At 37.8% G+C, this 16,386-nt stretch overlaps 1 protein-coding gene across 1 annotated transcript in view; it reads right to left on the reverse strand.

Annotated features, from left to right (window-relative positions):
- Positions 1-16,386, reverse strand: part of LOC124555166 (1,4-alpha-glucan-branching enzyme) — a 96,317-nt gene that overhangs the window by 34,476 nt on the left and 45,455 nt on the right. The window contains exons 7-12 of the mRNA XM_047128989.1: positions 11,707-11,916; positions 11,531-11,602; positions 11,075-11,246; positions 6,295-6,504; positions 542-713; positions 254-438 (exon numbers count right to left, since the gene is read on the reverse strand). Coding sequence (XP_046984945.1) covers positions 254-438; positions 542-713; positions 6,295-6,504; positions 11,075-11,246; positions 11,531-11,602; positions 11,707-11,916 — 1,021 coding nt within the window. The remainder of the gene's footprint in view (positions 1-253; positions 439-541; positions 714-6,294; positions 6,505-11,074; positions 11,247-11,530; positions 11,603-11,706; positions 11,917-16,386) is intronic.

Consider the following 16,386-nt stretch of genomic DNA (forward strand, 5'->3'; position numbering starts at 1 on the left):
AATCTACTTGTAACATGATTTTAAATACTGAAAAGGAAACAGAAAGGGATACTTTATGAAAAAAACGAATGAGTTATCTATAATTATATAAAGACAGCAGTCACATGTTGACATGCACATAATATTAGGTTTTCAAAACTGTAACAATATGAAACACTTTATGAGAAAATATTTGTGTGCACTATGTTATAAGGCTGCATACAGAGTGTGCTTAGCAAATAAGAGCCTGAGACAAACACGTAAATAAACTCACATAATCTTTGTGAAGCCACCCAAACCTTTCTTCAGCTGCATTCATTGCTACATCAAAATTGTTCAGGAATTTGTACTTAAGAAGCTCATCATCAACGAGATGCCACTGCCGGCGTGCATAATGGTAAGAGTCATTATTCCCAGCACGAGGGAAGTCCAACCATTCAGGGTGTCCGAACTCGTTACCTTGAAAGTGTAAACAAATAAATTAACACAAACAAACCACTAATGATTATTTAAGGGCTTCAATAAGAATGGCACTATAGCAGTTAAAATGGTAACAACAAACCAATAAAATTCAAATAAGCTTCTCCACCAAGTCCATGTGTTATTAGCCTGATCATTTTGTGCAAGGCTAGTCCTCTGTCAATGACAGGTGTGGGCTCCGAAAGTACTGACATGTGTGTATACATTTCTTTGTCCATTAGCCAAAATGCAAGTGTTTTATCACCTACAAGGGCCTGAAAAGGAGAAACAATTTTATGCAGAGTTACACATTGGTGTATAAACATATGTTAATATGTAAGATAAACCGACGACAGAATATTCTGTACAAAATATTGGTATCTTCAGGTACTGTTGAAAGCATCAGTGCATAGCACAGTCATTAGTTAACCATAAATATCAGGAGGTAGTAAAAAGTTTATTAGTAGTGAAGTACACATTAATTTAGAAATACTCGATTATCAGATCAATACAGGGTGTTACTGAGCACGAATACAAACCGTTTCTGAATTTTCCAGAACATTCTTGAATTTAGAGTGGCAAGTTATATTATTTAATAGTGATGGGCTATGAAAAATGGACTTTGACACCACACACTTAGGAACAGCCCCCTGTGCCAAGACCATTTTCTCTTAATCACAGGTTTCCTGCCTTAATAGAAAAGTAATAGCACCTTGTTTTCTTTTCAACTTAATCCATGGATGAGTCAGCAACCCACTGCACTCTGCTCTCATCATTAGTTTTTATCTGATGCTACCAGCCCATCACCAGCTGTCTTCTCCTTGATTCTGTTCACTGTATCATCAATACAGTGAGACCACTCTAATAACCAGTCAACCTCTACTTAATAGCCACCTTATTCACTTCTGTATGCAAACATTGCAGAAGCATGACAAAAATCAGAGACAGGTAAAATTCATGTACCCAAAATCAGCACTCTATGGACTCCAGTGTACAGTGATGAGAGCCCTCATTCACCAAGGTGACAAGTTATGGAACAGCGATATACACATGTACAGACAGCAGCAATATCACGTACACAAAGTGTAAAAGGGCAGTGCGTTACCAGAGCTGTCATTTGTACTCAAATGATTCCATGTGAAAAGGTTTTTGGCATGATTATGGCCAGATGATGGGAATTAACAGACTTTAAATGTGGAATGATATTTGGAGCTAGCCACACAGGACATTACATGTTGGAAATTGTTAGGCAATTTCATATCCTGAGATCTGCAATGTCAAGAGTGTGATGAGAACACCAAATTTCATACATCACCTCTCATAAAGGACAACACAGTGGCTGAAGGCCTTCACTTAAAGACCAAGAGCAGTGATGTTTGTGTAGAGTTGTCAGTGCTAACAGACACTCAATAACCACAGAACTCAATGTGGAACATATGATTAACATATCCATTAGGAAAGTGCAGCAGAACTTGGCGTTAATGGGCTATGGTAGCAGACGACTAATGCAAGTGTCTTGCTAACAGCATGACATCGCCTGTAACGCCTCTCCTGGGCTCGTGACCATATTGGTTGGACCCTAGGTGACTGAAAAAACTGTGGCCTGGTTCCAATTTCAGCTGGTAAGAGCTGATAGCAGGGTTCGAGTTTGGCGCAGACCCCAAAAAGCTATGGAATCAAGTCATCAACAAGGCACTGTGCAAGCTGGTGCTGGCACCATAATGGTGTGGGCTCTGTTTACATGAAATGGACTGGGTCCTCTCATTCAACTTAACTGATTATTGACTGGAAATGATTATGTTCGGCTAACTGGAGACCATCTGTTCCAAAACAATTATGGAATTTTTATGGATAATGCGCCATATCACTGGGCCAGAATTCTTTGTGATTTGTTTGAAGAACATTCTGGACAAATTGAACATATGATTAGGCCACCCAGATTCCCGGGCACGAATCTCATTGAACATTTATGTGACATAATTGAGAAGTCAGTTTGTGCACAAAAACATGCAGTGGCAACACTTTCACAATTATGGATGGTTACAGAGGCAGCATGGCTCAATATTTCTGCAGGGGGACTTCCAACGACTTGCTGAGTCCATGCCATGTCAAGTTGCTGCACTACGCTGAGCAAAATGAGATCTGACATGATATTAGGAGGTATGCCATGACTTTTGTCATCTCTGTGTATGTTGTAGCACTGAATCAAATAGGACCTTAACATCATCCTGTGGAATTAGTTTTTATGATCTATCAGGATCTCAAGATCAGCTGTATAGATAACTAGAGCAGCACTGGAAGTCAAGTTGCTAACCACAGAAAACAAACATTATTTTCAATAAGTGGCACCTTAGATAAATGAACTGGCCATGACACAGCATTCACAAAGAAGTCCTCTCAAACATTCCTTATAGCCAATGTACAACACTATTAAGATGAATACATGAGGCTATATTATTTTAATGAGGCAGTGGACCCCATTAGGACTATTTGCACTTCCTAGCAGCCATGACTGCTCATGACGATAATATTCCAATCATGACAGGTTTTTTTTTCTTTTTTTTTTCCGAGTATGAAGCTGGATAACATACTTCAATAGGCCGAGTGCTCTTCAGTGGTGTTTCATACGTGTTTGTCCATCATGGAGTATTCTTCAGTGCTATTCCATGCACATTTATCCAAATTCAAGTGAGACACATTATATGCATCAAGCCTTTTCATTTGGAATTAGGGAAGATGCAAGCAAACTACATCACAACAGGTGCTGGGGAACTGTTGAGTGGAGGGGAGGGAGGGAGGGAGGGAGGGAGACTCCTTTAGCAAGCAGTGCTCCAAAACTGTAGAGAACTGCCCCTCTTGTAGGTGAGTGTCTATCTTTCAGTGTTGACATTTTTTTAATCTCTTGCTGAGCATATGGCTTATTAGGTTTCCTCTGCTGAAGTCTTACATGCAACATTATACTGGCACTGGAGGCCACATGCACTACAGTTTCACAATACATAAAATCAGAATTACGAAGTTCACCCACTTGCCCTGTCCAAAACGGTATCCTTGGTTTCAATTAGGCAAAATGATCAGGTCTGCAAGTAATAGACAACAGCCACTCCACAACTCTGCTTGAAATAATATTCAAGCTGCTTATATGAGAGACCAGTTTTTTAAAGGGAAGCAAATCATCACAGTAGAATGTAAGCAGGTCTAAGCATTACTAATTATTTTCAGCGATTGTCCTCCCAAATTGTCAACAACAGTAGGCAAGGAAACTATTGAGATTACCTGGACAGTGCTATTTCGCAGTTTCAGCTCTTGGTAGGAATTCCACAGTGGGGTACTTGACCAACAAGTGTGTGGAAATTATGCTCTACTTGTTTGCTACAACAGTAGCAATGTACTGTCGAAGTAGTGAAATCAGAATGGGCTGAAAAGGCACTCTAGCTTCTAGAAATCTGTATGTGGCTTCCAGAAGCCTATCATTACACATCCTTCTCTCTCTCTACTTACTGTGATGTCATACAGCACTGAAAACTAATGAACTGTTCTGACCAGTAAAAGTCCCAAGTCAGCTGTTTATACATACGCATCATTTACAAAATTGATATCAGATATGTCATCTTAATCGAAAAAGGAGACCAAAAAAATGTATTCATATACAAAGCAATATTACCTCATGAGGTCTAGGTTAACATGATGTGTTGTCAATTTTGATAAGTAGTCTACAGTGCTTCACATCTTCAATTATTTTAAGAAAGTCTTTATGAGTTCTGATTAACTAACTTTTGGTGCTTTAGAGAAATGTACACAAGTTCTGATTCTTTAGTTTTTTTTAATGACTAGGACCTCATTGGATAATAGCCTTTCTCATTTATCTTTTTACTACTTCTAATGTATTCTATGTATGTATAAATTATGCCAACTTGGGATACTTCTCATGTTATTCAATAATAAAACTGACGGCAGCATTGTAGTTGACATCAGAATGTTGATACCTGTATTAAACTGGATTACTTTAAAGGCAATCACAAACTGATTACTTGTCTCTACTCTTGTGTACTGTTGTAGTGGTGTGTTTCACCAGTTAGTGCTCACCTTGTAAACCACCTACACATCAGTCAAAAAACAAAGCAGTGAAAGTAAAAACAAGAACGGCCCGTACTGAAGAAATTTATGCAACTATCAATTATGATTCTTCAGTCTTATGCACACATCAATATCATACATTTTTTTATCCAAAGTTCCACTGTCAGTACTAGGGTCACTCACTCTGGAGTGACTAGGTAAGGTTTGTCTATTTATGAATGGTATTCCCCACGTAGGCCCAAGAACTTTAATCAGTAGTGGTGATGATGATGACGATTATTGTGATTGCTGTTGTATGGGACCAAACTGAGAGCTCGTCTGATAGCTCAGTTGGTAGAGTGTTAGGCCTTTCATCAACAGTGACAACAGACATCTTTATGACTTCACAACAAATTTCACTACTTGTGCATTCACACATTATTTTTTCAAAGTAATAGAATCACTCACTTCAAAATTGTGTTACTTAACTCTGACAGTTTATATGTTCCTTAAACCAACTGATATATTCCTTGAACCAAATAATTACTTTTGACACTTTTTGTTCATCATCATCAAAACCTCAACTACAGCAGCTAACCCAAATGTGACATGGCCCTGGCCATGTTGAAGAAACTAAGAGAGAAGGTAGTACACAAGTGATAAGGAAGTAAACTGATAGTCAAAAACTAGTTATACATGTATCAATGAGTAAAGGTAACCCCAATTATGGAGTGATGAGGTAAGAAAATTAAGGGGGACATATTAATTGTGTATGAGGAATAAGAATGTGGAGAAGAAATGTGTGTACATATGTACAGCTTTAACAAAAATATAGTATAGGTTTATAGCCGAGAAACAAATGAACAGAGTTCAGAGCAACTATTTTTCATTTCTACTTTGTAGTCCAATGGTAAATGATAACAGGTCGGTGAAATAGATTCTTTGCACAAAATGATGAATGCATTGAATTAGTTGTCACAGGAGGAGGTATACACTTTATCATGTTTTAAAGTGCTCAAACAGCATTCTGAACAGAAAATCAGAAGTAGAAAAGTTGGAGTGGAAACCTGCAAAATCATCAATAAGCAAAACACAAAGTAGGTATTGGAAACAAACTTTTGAGGTGTTAATTTGTGGATATCAGACCTATTTTTCTACATGAGATTTATACTCAGTGAATAACCAATTCACAGCAAATAGACCTATTACATTCACAATCATGAATGCAAAATAAATAATGGAGTGTAGTTTCGCATGCGTGTGTGTGTGTGTGTGTGTGTGTGTGTGTGTGTGTGTGTGAGGGGGGGGGGGGGGGTAGAAGAGCAGGTAGAGTTGTGCGAGATTAATAGCTTAGTAAATAGTCATCTGCTTCTTTTATCTCTTTGCACCTACAAAACCTGAAATCACTCGACTCATTAGAATGTAAATCACAAAGCTATTTTAATCGAAGTGTAACAGCCGAAATTTAACTCCTCAGTAATTGCTTAAAATTAATTTTATGATACAACATATGGTATTGAAAGTTCTGTTAGATTCAAAATAATTTGGGAGCAAAAATAATGCTGAAATATTTTATGCCCAAAATAAAGTAGGACTAAAACAAGTATGTTGACCTTTTGAAAAGAAACACACAGAGAAGGAACCTTTCGTTTTGATAGCTTCACTAAAAAACCTCATTTAACAAGCAAGTTGAGTGAATGTTTAGCAAGATTATACAAAACCATTACTTATTCTTCAGAAACAAGAAACAACAGTAATATTTTGAATACAGGATAAAGAACACAAGAAAACTTATGTTACCTGGTCATGAGATTCGGCATATGCTACAGCTTTTTCCATCCATCTTCTGTTGGTTAGGGTGTAGACAATTTTACCCATATTCCAGTCCTCATCCTTTATTTCCTTCAAAAGTTTTATCCACATATCGGGTATTGCCATTGCCAAACGGTAGTCAAATCCTAGACCACCTTCACTCACTGGCCGGCAACTTGCTGGCATGCCAGAAACATCCTGAACAATGACAAGAGAGTTTTAATTAAAGATAATGTATGCAAAAATTATGATGCAGACTGTGGGACATGTTTGGCTTCATTAAAAACTCACATACTTTGTGATTAATGTTGCAGAAATCACAAATAATGTATTGACAACACTAAAGAGTATGTTCTTTTTAAATGACAACACAATTGTTCATATACTAATTGATCATAAAGGAACTGTATCAATAGTTGTTCCAGCGTAACATCAGGTGCCAGCATGTCGGCCAAGAACGTTAAAGCAGAGAGGGCTGCGAGATGGCGTCAGCCAATATTATGCTGGCGGATCCCTCTCTAGGATGACACAGACAGCAGCGGCATCTAGGCAAAGAGAATATAAGTGCCACACCCTTGACCGTGGCCCGAGTTTAAGTCTAGCCATTTATGAGGTCTACAGCAGTGACTTGTATTGGAATTGTATATACTGATTATTTGCAGTCGCCCATTGCTTGCGAAATCACCGTTGTAAAGTCTCAAAAGTTAAGTATTGTCATTTCTCTTACTGCAATAAAAAGTCATTAATACGAATTGCTTGACTTGTTGTCTAGCGATCCGAGAAGCAGATTCTGAACCCTATATTAGACGAGTGAGCAGAGCATAACAGTTGTTGTATAATGAGACTTGAGAAACTAAACAACTTTGCATGTCCCAGATAATGAGGAGACTCATTACATAAATGATAGAAGACAAAGAGTCAAATGTTTCAACAAGTGATTATCACCAAGCTATTTAAGCAACTGTGGCTTTTCCAATTGGAATGATGAAATTCTCAACAGCAACAGCTTTTGAAAAGAACAATACAGTGATATGCTCATTTATGCTCCCACTGAAATATTTTGCAAAAATTCCTGTGACATACCAAATGTGAGCTGATGTCTGCAGGTACAACAGAGTTTCAGCTTTGTTATATGACGATTAGTTTACAATGCAATGATGATGACAATGGTAACTTCAAACTTTGCTTGAAGGTCAATACTTTGCTATCACCGCAAAAAATAATCCCCCCAAATAATGACAGGTATGGTATCACTGCACTCTTCTTTTCAAGGACTGCTGAATGTTGTTACAAAGTGTTAGTTCCTGCAGACTAAAACAGTTCACCGGACTAGGGGTCAAACCCAGAACACTGACTTGTAAAACTGAGCTATCCAGGCATACAACACGATCTGGCATTACTTCACTCCTGCTGGTGCTTCTCTCCTATTTGCAAAAGGCAAAGTTCCAGTCCAAGTCTCGGTCTGGCACATAATTTTAATCTGCCAGGGAGTTCCAAAACACTGCACATTGTTCACTTACACAGTAAAAAATTATTTTGATGTTCCTGCACATAAAAGTTATGAGCAATAACCATACAGCACACTGGCTACACACACAGTACACTGTGTTCAATTTTAAAACTAAAATCAAACAAAAATAGATTTTTCCCCACCTTCAAGGTGGCAGGACACTGACATGCATGTACACCACAAAAATTAAGTTTTAGAATCAGGAGACTCTCCATATAGTGAGAGAAAAAGTTGGAGAAAATAAGATATCCAAGATTAGGCAGATACTTACCCAGTATCTTATACAAAAGGAGATGAGCATGAGAGCGAAAGCAGAATTCAGATGCCACCCAAAGACTTGATTTGAAAACCAGAGAGAACTGTTGATAAATTGGGGTAAAGAAAGAAAAACTAGGAGCAGATCCATAAACAAAAAAAACAGGGTAACCAGATAATATTGATATATGGAAAGAACAGGGAAGTAGGCATACTGTAGAAGCAGATAGAGGTAAGTATAAATTGAGGCTGGGTCAGAAACAAACCAAGCTCATGTTACAAAGATAGTCCTCCAAAGGTGGAGTTCAGAGGTACTGCATATTGGAGACACATACCAAATTATGATGAAGCAAGCACCACAAAAAGTAATTTTGTATGATGCTCAGAGAGAGAGAGAGAGAGAGAGAGAGAGAGTATTTTGCACTTAACCGCTCTCACCGACAATTCAGCAGTTGTCAATTTAACATTGAAAGCTAAACAGTGGTTTGACACCTGGTGATACACTAACGAGCATGACAATGGGTTGGAGATGAAACAAAAAGAAGACACTGAAAGACTAGCAATAGTATACACAGATAACACATTACAGCCAAACGACCTTCCATACAGAATAAAATGTTTCGGGCACAATATAGTCTTTCAAGTTAGATTTGAAAACCTGCAGTTTATCACTCAGGTTTCTGTGCCCTGGAGAAATCCTATTAAAATTGGAATATGGAAAATAGTGCACACTCTTCTGTACAGTGGTTAAAGAACTGTTATCCATATGCAAAAATCATCTTTCTTAAGTGTCCACCAAGTGAACAACACAGTTCCTTTCCACAAACTCCATATTATTAACAATGAAATCTGCAAGGGAGTCTACAAACACAGGGAGGCTGGAACTTTGATATAAATTTACAATCTCCATGCAATTAAAGTATCTCACAGGATCATTCTGACTGCCATTTATAGGTGGTGATGGTGGTTGTGGTCTTCATTCTGAAGACTGATTAATTGCAGCTCTCCATGCTAGTCTATTCTGTGGAAGTCTCTTCATCTCTGCCAAACTACAGCCATTTGGCTCTTCCTATTGTACTCAAGCCTTTGTCTCCCTCTACAACTTTTACCCCTCCCCCACTTTCTTCCACTACCAAATTGACTGTTCCTTGATGCTCAATACGTTACCTATCAACCAAACACTTGTTTTAGACAAGCTGTGCTATAAATTTCTCTTATCCCCACTTTGATTCAGTATCTCCAAATTAATTATTTGATACCCATCTAATCTTCAGTGTGCTTCTATAGTACCACATTTCAAATGATTGTATTTTCTTCTTGCCTGCACTGCTTATCATGTATGTTTCACTTCCATAAAAGACAACACACAAGAAATATACCTTCAGAGAAGCTTCACTGAAGAAAAATGGCATAACTTATCTTGCATATCTGGTGGAATAGTTTTGTCATGACTGGCTTCCCAAGGATCTGAATAATTCTGAGGGAATGTCGTCTACTCCAGGGACATTTTTTCTTTCTTTACTTAAGTCTTTCAGTGCTTAGTTAAAATCTTCTGACAGTATTTTCTCTCATTTCATCTACTCCATCTTCTCTTTTTCTAATACTGTCTTCAAGTTTGTTTTCCTTGTAAAGACCCTCTATATATTCCTTACACCTTTCAGCCTTCCTTTCTTTGCTTGGTATGGGCTTGTCATCTGAGCTCTTAATATTGAAGCAGGCGCTTCTCTTGTTCCCAAATGTCTTAATTTTTCTATAGGCTGTATCTACTTTTCCTCTACTCATGCATACTTTTACAGTCCTGTATTTCTCATCCAGCCACTCCCATTCTGCCATTTTGCACTTCCTGTTAATATAATCATTTATTAAACATCTGTAGTCCCTTTTGCCTGCTTCATTTTTATACAGTCTGTTTTAGTCAGTTAAATTCCATCTCTCATGCATTATTTAAGGATTTAAACTGGGCCATGTCTTTAATTCTATTTGGTGCTCTGCTGCCTATGTCATTCTCTCTTCTCTTGCGTTCCTCCCCCCCCGTTCAATCAATCATTGCCTATGATGGGCCCTTCAAAATTCTCAATAACCTCTGGTTCTTTTAATTTATCCAGATCCCACCTTCTTCATTTCCCAACTTTCTGCTATTTCTTCCATTTTAATCAGCAATTCATAGCTAAGAAATTGAACTAAGAGCGCATATCTGGTTGTGGTAACGTTTTTCAGTTTAAAATCTGGTTTCAAAATTGCTGTCTTATTATCATATAATTTATATCATACCTTCCAGTTTCTCCAGATCTTGTTTCATGCACACAACTTTCTTTCCTGATTTCCAAACCAAGTGTTAGCAATCATTAAATTGTACTCTCTGCAAAATTCTATCAGGTGTTACCCCTTTCTTCCTATCCTCCAGTCCATGTTATCTTATTATTTTTTCATCCTTTTCTTTTCTTCTACTGAATTTCAGTCCTCCACCATAATTAAATTTGTAGCTCACTAATAATTTCTTTTAACAGATTAAAAGAGGTAACCCCCAGGGGAATGTTATAGGACATTACTGTTCACTACATATATGATCAGGTGGATAACGTTGGAAGCTCTGTGAGGTTGTTCACATTTGATGCTATTGTATGTAGGAAACTTGCACTGTCAGAAAAAAAAATCAAGATGACCTGCAGATGATTGATTCTTGGTGCAGGGACTGACAGTAAACTCACCACATAAATAAATGTAACATATTGTGTATAAGCAATCAGAAACACCAATCATCGTTGTATTACACAACTGGCAATCACTGGGAACAGTTACAATCATAAAATATCTAAGATTTTGTGAACAGAACTATCTAAAATGGAATGACTACATAAGAAGAGCTGCGCATTTCATCACAGATTCACTTACCAAATACAGAGTGCAAATCACCTGAAATGTTTTATAGTCTTGAAACTCAAATTACATGAAAAACCATTTAAAATAATCTTTCCCACATAATATTAAAAAATCCACACTCACTTCAGCAATAGTTGTGATTTCTGGATACAGATCATGTAGAATGTGATTTGCCATCATTAAGTACATAACACTTTCTGTGTCAGCGTCAAGATTAAAGTAATCATCATAGCTTCCAGAAAATCCTTTATTAGCCCCATGTGAATGGTAGAGCATCGATGTAACACCATCAAATCTAAAATATATATGCCAAATTATAAATATTTGCCTTTTCAAAAAATGTGTAATTCAGATCAAACATGTGAATTTTTAGAGAATAGAACAGCTAGTAAAATAAAGCAGTTGAACAAATGTGTTTGAAAGATTACATTTATAAAAAAAAAAAAAAAAAAAAAAAGTTTCCCCAAGAGATATAAACAAGCTCCGAGTTCACACCTATGAATCAAACTTTTCCCCCCAGTCATATGCTGCTAAAAAACTGTTCAACAAATTAATAAAATATACCCAAAGCATTCTTACCTAAATCCATCAAACTTATATTCTTCTTTCCACCATCTCAAATTTGACAACAGAAACCTTAGAACTTCATACCTAGAAAAAAATAATGAAGTTATTTCAGGGAATATGATCTCACTATTCATATTATATTTGAAACATACCACAAAAGCAACTATTTATGTGAAGCAACAACTTACTCTGTATAATTGAAGAGTCTACTGCCCCAGCTACTGTGGTCACCCCTTGGACCATCATGAAAATAACAGCTGTTGGTTCCATCAAATTGATTCAAGCCATCAAGAACATTTTTGGAAGCATGTGAATGAACCAAATCTATAACAACATACAGCCCATTGGCATGAGCTGCATCTACAAGTTCTTTCAGTTCTTCTGGTGTACCAAAACGGCTAAGAAAAGAAAATATAATATTAGAATATTTGTAACCCATGACAAAGCCTCATATACCACATTTCTTCTTAATGTTACTTCAGGTGCAGTGACCTTGCATTTATATAATACAAAGGAAAGGAACTGTTTAATGTCATGTTTACAGAGCAACACAATGCGTGTCTATATATAGTGATATTCTGAAGGGAAAGAGAATTTCAGTACATGCCCTCCTGATCAATGAAAAACATCCCTCGTTACTGTTGGCCTCCTGGATAGAAAATAAGTTACACAGTACCAGTAGTTTATAATATAGATTTAGGTCTACCACATGCCATTGATTTTATAAAGAGATTTGATCATAAGAATCTTTCACTCCAATTAACAATTTTCTCACATTGGTGAGATGTGTAAAAACACATGAGAATTTAATCTGCAACCCACTGTCCTTAAAGTAAATCACCTGCAGATGAATGATAAATCTTTACCGATCAACTATTCTGTGTTGAAATAGATTGACGCTGGTTTATAAATTCAACACACACACACACACACACACACACACACACACAAACGCAGTTCACACATACGACCATTGTCTCTGACTGCCAAGGTCCAAATGCAAGCAACTGTGCATGGTTGGAGAAGCAGTCTAGGTGGTGGGAGTAAGGAAGAGGGAGAGCTGAATACAGGTGGTGGATGGTGTAGTGCTGTTTGTGGGAGTCTCTTTGTTGTGCCTATCTGCGACTCCACATCTCCACTACATGGTGAGTAGCAATCTATCCTTTCCATAATAGTGCCATAATTCAAATGTTATAAATAATATCTAGCAATGGGAAGTTTGCAGTCAGTATGTATTGCTTGTTTTGACTTATGGCATCGACACATGGACTTCTAATGCAAAAACTTAGGTTGTTCAGAAATGACTGGGAAGACACAGGATGGGAATTACTAAATTGGAATGGAGGACATGATGATGCATGTAATGTACATGAAATGGGAGTGAGTAGGACATTTAAAACAGGTGAATGAGTGGTAGGTGGACCACGTAAGTACTCTGCTGGATCCCAAGGGACTGAGAAGATAACCTAATGAAAGGTGGTATAATAATGTTAGGAAACCTGAAGGAACAGTACTGATGTGTACCTGAAAACTGCAATGCATGGAGAAGCCTGAAGGACACCTTTATCCAGTGGTGGACATCAAACGGCTGCTGCTGATGATGATGGTAACACAGACCCTGAATGAATGAAATATTTACATCAAATAAAACTCGCATGTAACAATCTGTTTCTGTCTGCATACTGTGAAAACACTCTCCCATATAATGTAATACAACTTGAATAGAATCCAACAGTTGGGGTGAAAGACAAGAAGAACTGGATGAAAATAATAAAACAAACTGAGAAAAGGCAGCTGCGGAGACTAATGAGCCAAAACAAGCACTGAAGGACAAAATTATGCAAAATTATTGCTTCAATCGGCAACTGACAGCTAAGTAATACTTATACCAATCAATCAGAAAATGCTACCTCAATCTGTCTGCTACAAATGTCCTAATAAGAAAAAAGAAATGAGTGCCAAACTGAAAAATTGCAACACTTGAAGGGAAAGAGAAGATCTCAGTGCCTGCCGAATTTATTGCTAGATGTGTACACGAGCAATTGAATTAGAGATTGCTGCCCGTTAGTGACAGAGCCTTCCTGTCGCCATGGGGAACGGAATAACGCTGTATCACATGACTGTACTGTCATCAGACCTTGCACTGGTTGTTGCTCTGACAGTAAGTGCTTGATGTGTAAATTATGCAATATCGGCCCATTTGATTGCAGTAACGTCAATAGAGTTCATCAGTCACCTAGTAAACAAATCACATAGCGTATTTTATCACACCCATTGCACTTTCTTGAGATCACTAGACATTACTTTCGCTTCATATGCTGTATCCCAATTAAGAATGGCCTATTGAGTTCTGTTATACTATGAATTCTTCGATCAGTTTGTACGTCTGGATTAAAGGCTTAGTAGCAAAACAGAACACAATGTGTCATTCTCATCTGAGAGAGAGTATAAGTAGTGAAAGTAGTGTCCAGTGGTCTCCGGCAAGTGTATAGGACTGATATTGTTGATGATATATACTGGTGAGACAAAATAATCACTGATCTGCGTATCAGGGATCTGACATTTTTAATGCAAACATTTTAGGTTAGGTATTACCATGACTGTTATTAACATTAAATGAAATAAGTTTACTGTTACCAGTCACTGTTTAATTATCTCCACAAATGGCACTGTCTCCAGTGGTCACAGGTTCCTTTCACTGTCTTAACACATCACATGTATATTGTCATTTCTGTAAACAAAATATGACAGTATACATGTGATGTGTTACAACAGTGAAAGGAACCTGTGACCACTGGAGACAGTGCCATAAGTTCCTCCAAAAAATCGTACACACACACACACACACACACACACACACACACACACACACACACACAGAGTCATATTAACAAATGTAAATCCACCTGATGATGGAGGTTTAAACCTTTGAAACATGTCATGGTGATAATTAAAAGGTGACTGGTAACAGTAAACTTGTTGTTTCATTTAAGGGACCTGACAAATCATTGGTCAGTTTGTGGGGGTACATGGCATTAGATATCTTTGCACAGATCATGAAATTTGCGTGAATAACAGGCTGTTGATCTGGATATGTGCTGATGACACCCGACTGCGAGCCAGATGGATTCCATAGGATTTACATCAGGTGATTTTTGATGCAGAGACATCAATGCGAGTTCACTATAATGCTCCTAAAGGCACTGCAGCATGGTTCTGGCACTGGGACACAATCCATGTTTCCCAGTCAAGGCACTACTCCAAATGAAGCTGTTTGTGTTGTTGTGTTAATGGCAGCCTATGCGTGCCTTAGACCAGATGCCACTAGTTTCTGACCAACTGACCAATGACGTAGCGCGACACACAATGCTGTGACGAGACCATTACTTGTTCTTGGATGGCAGGCACAGATTTGAAGGGGTTTGGTATCCTCAGTGCTAAATACGGCTATCCTCCCTTGTCAAGGTCAGATGTGGTTGACCAGAATCTTGACGATGAGTATACACGCTCTCACATTCCCATCTAGTCCAAGATCAGGTTACTGGCACATCCTAATGTATTACAGATCTGGATATTGCATGAATTGACCAGCCGGCCAAATCGATATCCACAGTGAGGACCCTTTTGAACTTCATCGATTACTGATAATGTTGTCTCACACGAGCATGCGGCATCTCCATGTCCTTACAGTGATCACTCAACACCTGACACAGTCTACTCCCCCTTAATATCCTACCAGGCCTGGTACCAACACTAAACATGAACAACACTAATGCACTCTGGTGGCTGTTCTACCTGTGACAGACAATTGCAACTTTAATTATTTAAATACCTGCTGATGGCATGTACATGTATGATGTTACATAGACACTGAGCATGTCATCTGGATTCTTCACCTTTTTCTCAGACATTGTATATGATCACCTCCAAACTTGTATCTTGCATAATGACTGCAAGGATAAAATTAGAGGCATGCAGGTATATATAGAGGCTGGAAAGTGATCCTCGATTTTGCATTACACATCTCTGCATTTGTCCCATTATAGGTGGGCAAAAATGTAGACTCTCTTTGATTTTCAACTAGAGCAGATTTTGTTATTGTGGTTAATGGACAAAGAAGACCAAAAACTGTCAGTTTATGAAGTGTATTGAGAGCAACACTGTCCAAAATGTAGTCGCATGTGTGTCTTGCAGGGATACACTGATTATGATTAACAGTGGATGAAACTAGTCCTCCGTACTGGTCTGCTGAACACTGCAGGGGGTTGTGACAGAAACGAATGGCTAATATGACATAATAGTCATCACACCTGAGCCTCTGTTTCTACATGCACTGACTGATGGTTTCATGAAAAATATATCTGCTGTTAGATGTCAATGTTAAAGCGTTTTTCAACAACAGGTTGTTGAGATTATGCAGAGCAGATTCTCAAAGATGCCAAGTGTCGGAATGTCTATGTTCTACAGGTCACAATTGTATCATCATCATCCTCCAATGGTGGTTGAAATACCATATTTTTCAACCATATCCAACCCTTATAGATTTCCTCTCATCTATGTTACAGATTCACCAAATTTTATGGTGACATTAGTGAATACCGTATTGATAACAAGAAACAGATAGTCACAAGTTCGGTATTTACTTCAACAGTAAAACAAAATACGAGTGATACCTGAACAACATGACATTCTTTGTTCTGTCTCAACTATTTTATTGTTGAAATGGAAAGGTAGAGAATATTTAAAGATTTATTTATGAAATCTAAAAGTTAAGCAAGTGAAAATATCCCCTACTGGCAGTCAGTGCCTATATACACAGAATAAGGCAATAGTATACACACAATATGCGGAGAAATTGCAGGAAAGCA

The sequence above is a fragment of the Schistocerca americana genome, chromosome X (assembly GCF_021461395.2).
Source record: "Schistocerca americana isolate TAMUIC-IGC-003095 chromosome X, iqSchAmer2.1, whole genome shotgun sequence".
NCBI classification, from domain to species: domain Eukaryota; kingdom Metazoa; phylum Arthropoda; class Insecta; order Orthoptera; family Acrididae; genus Schistocerca; species Schistocerca americana.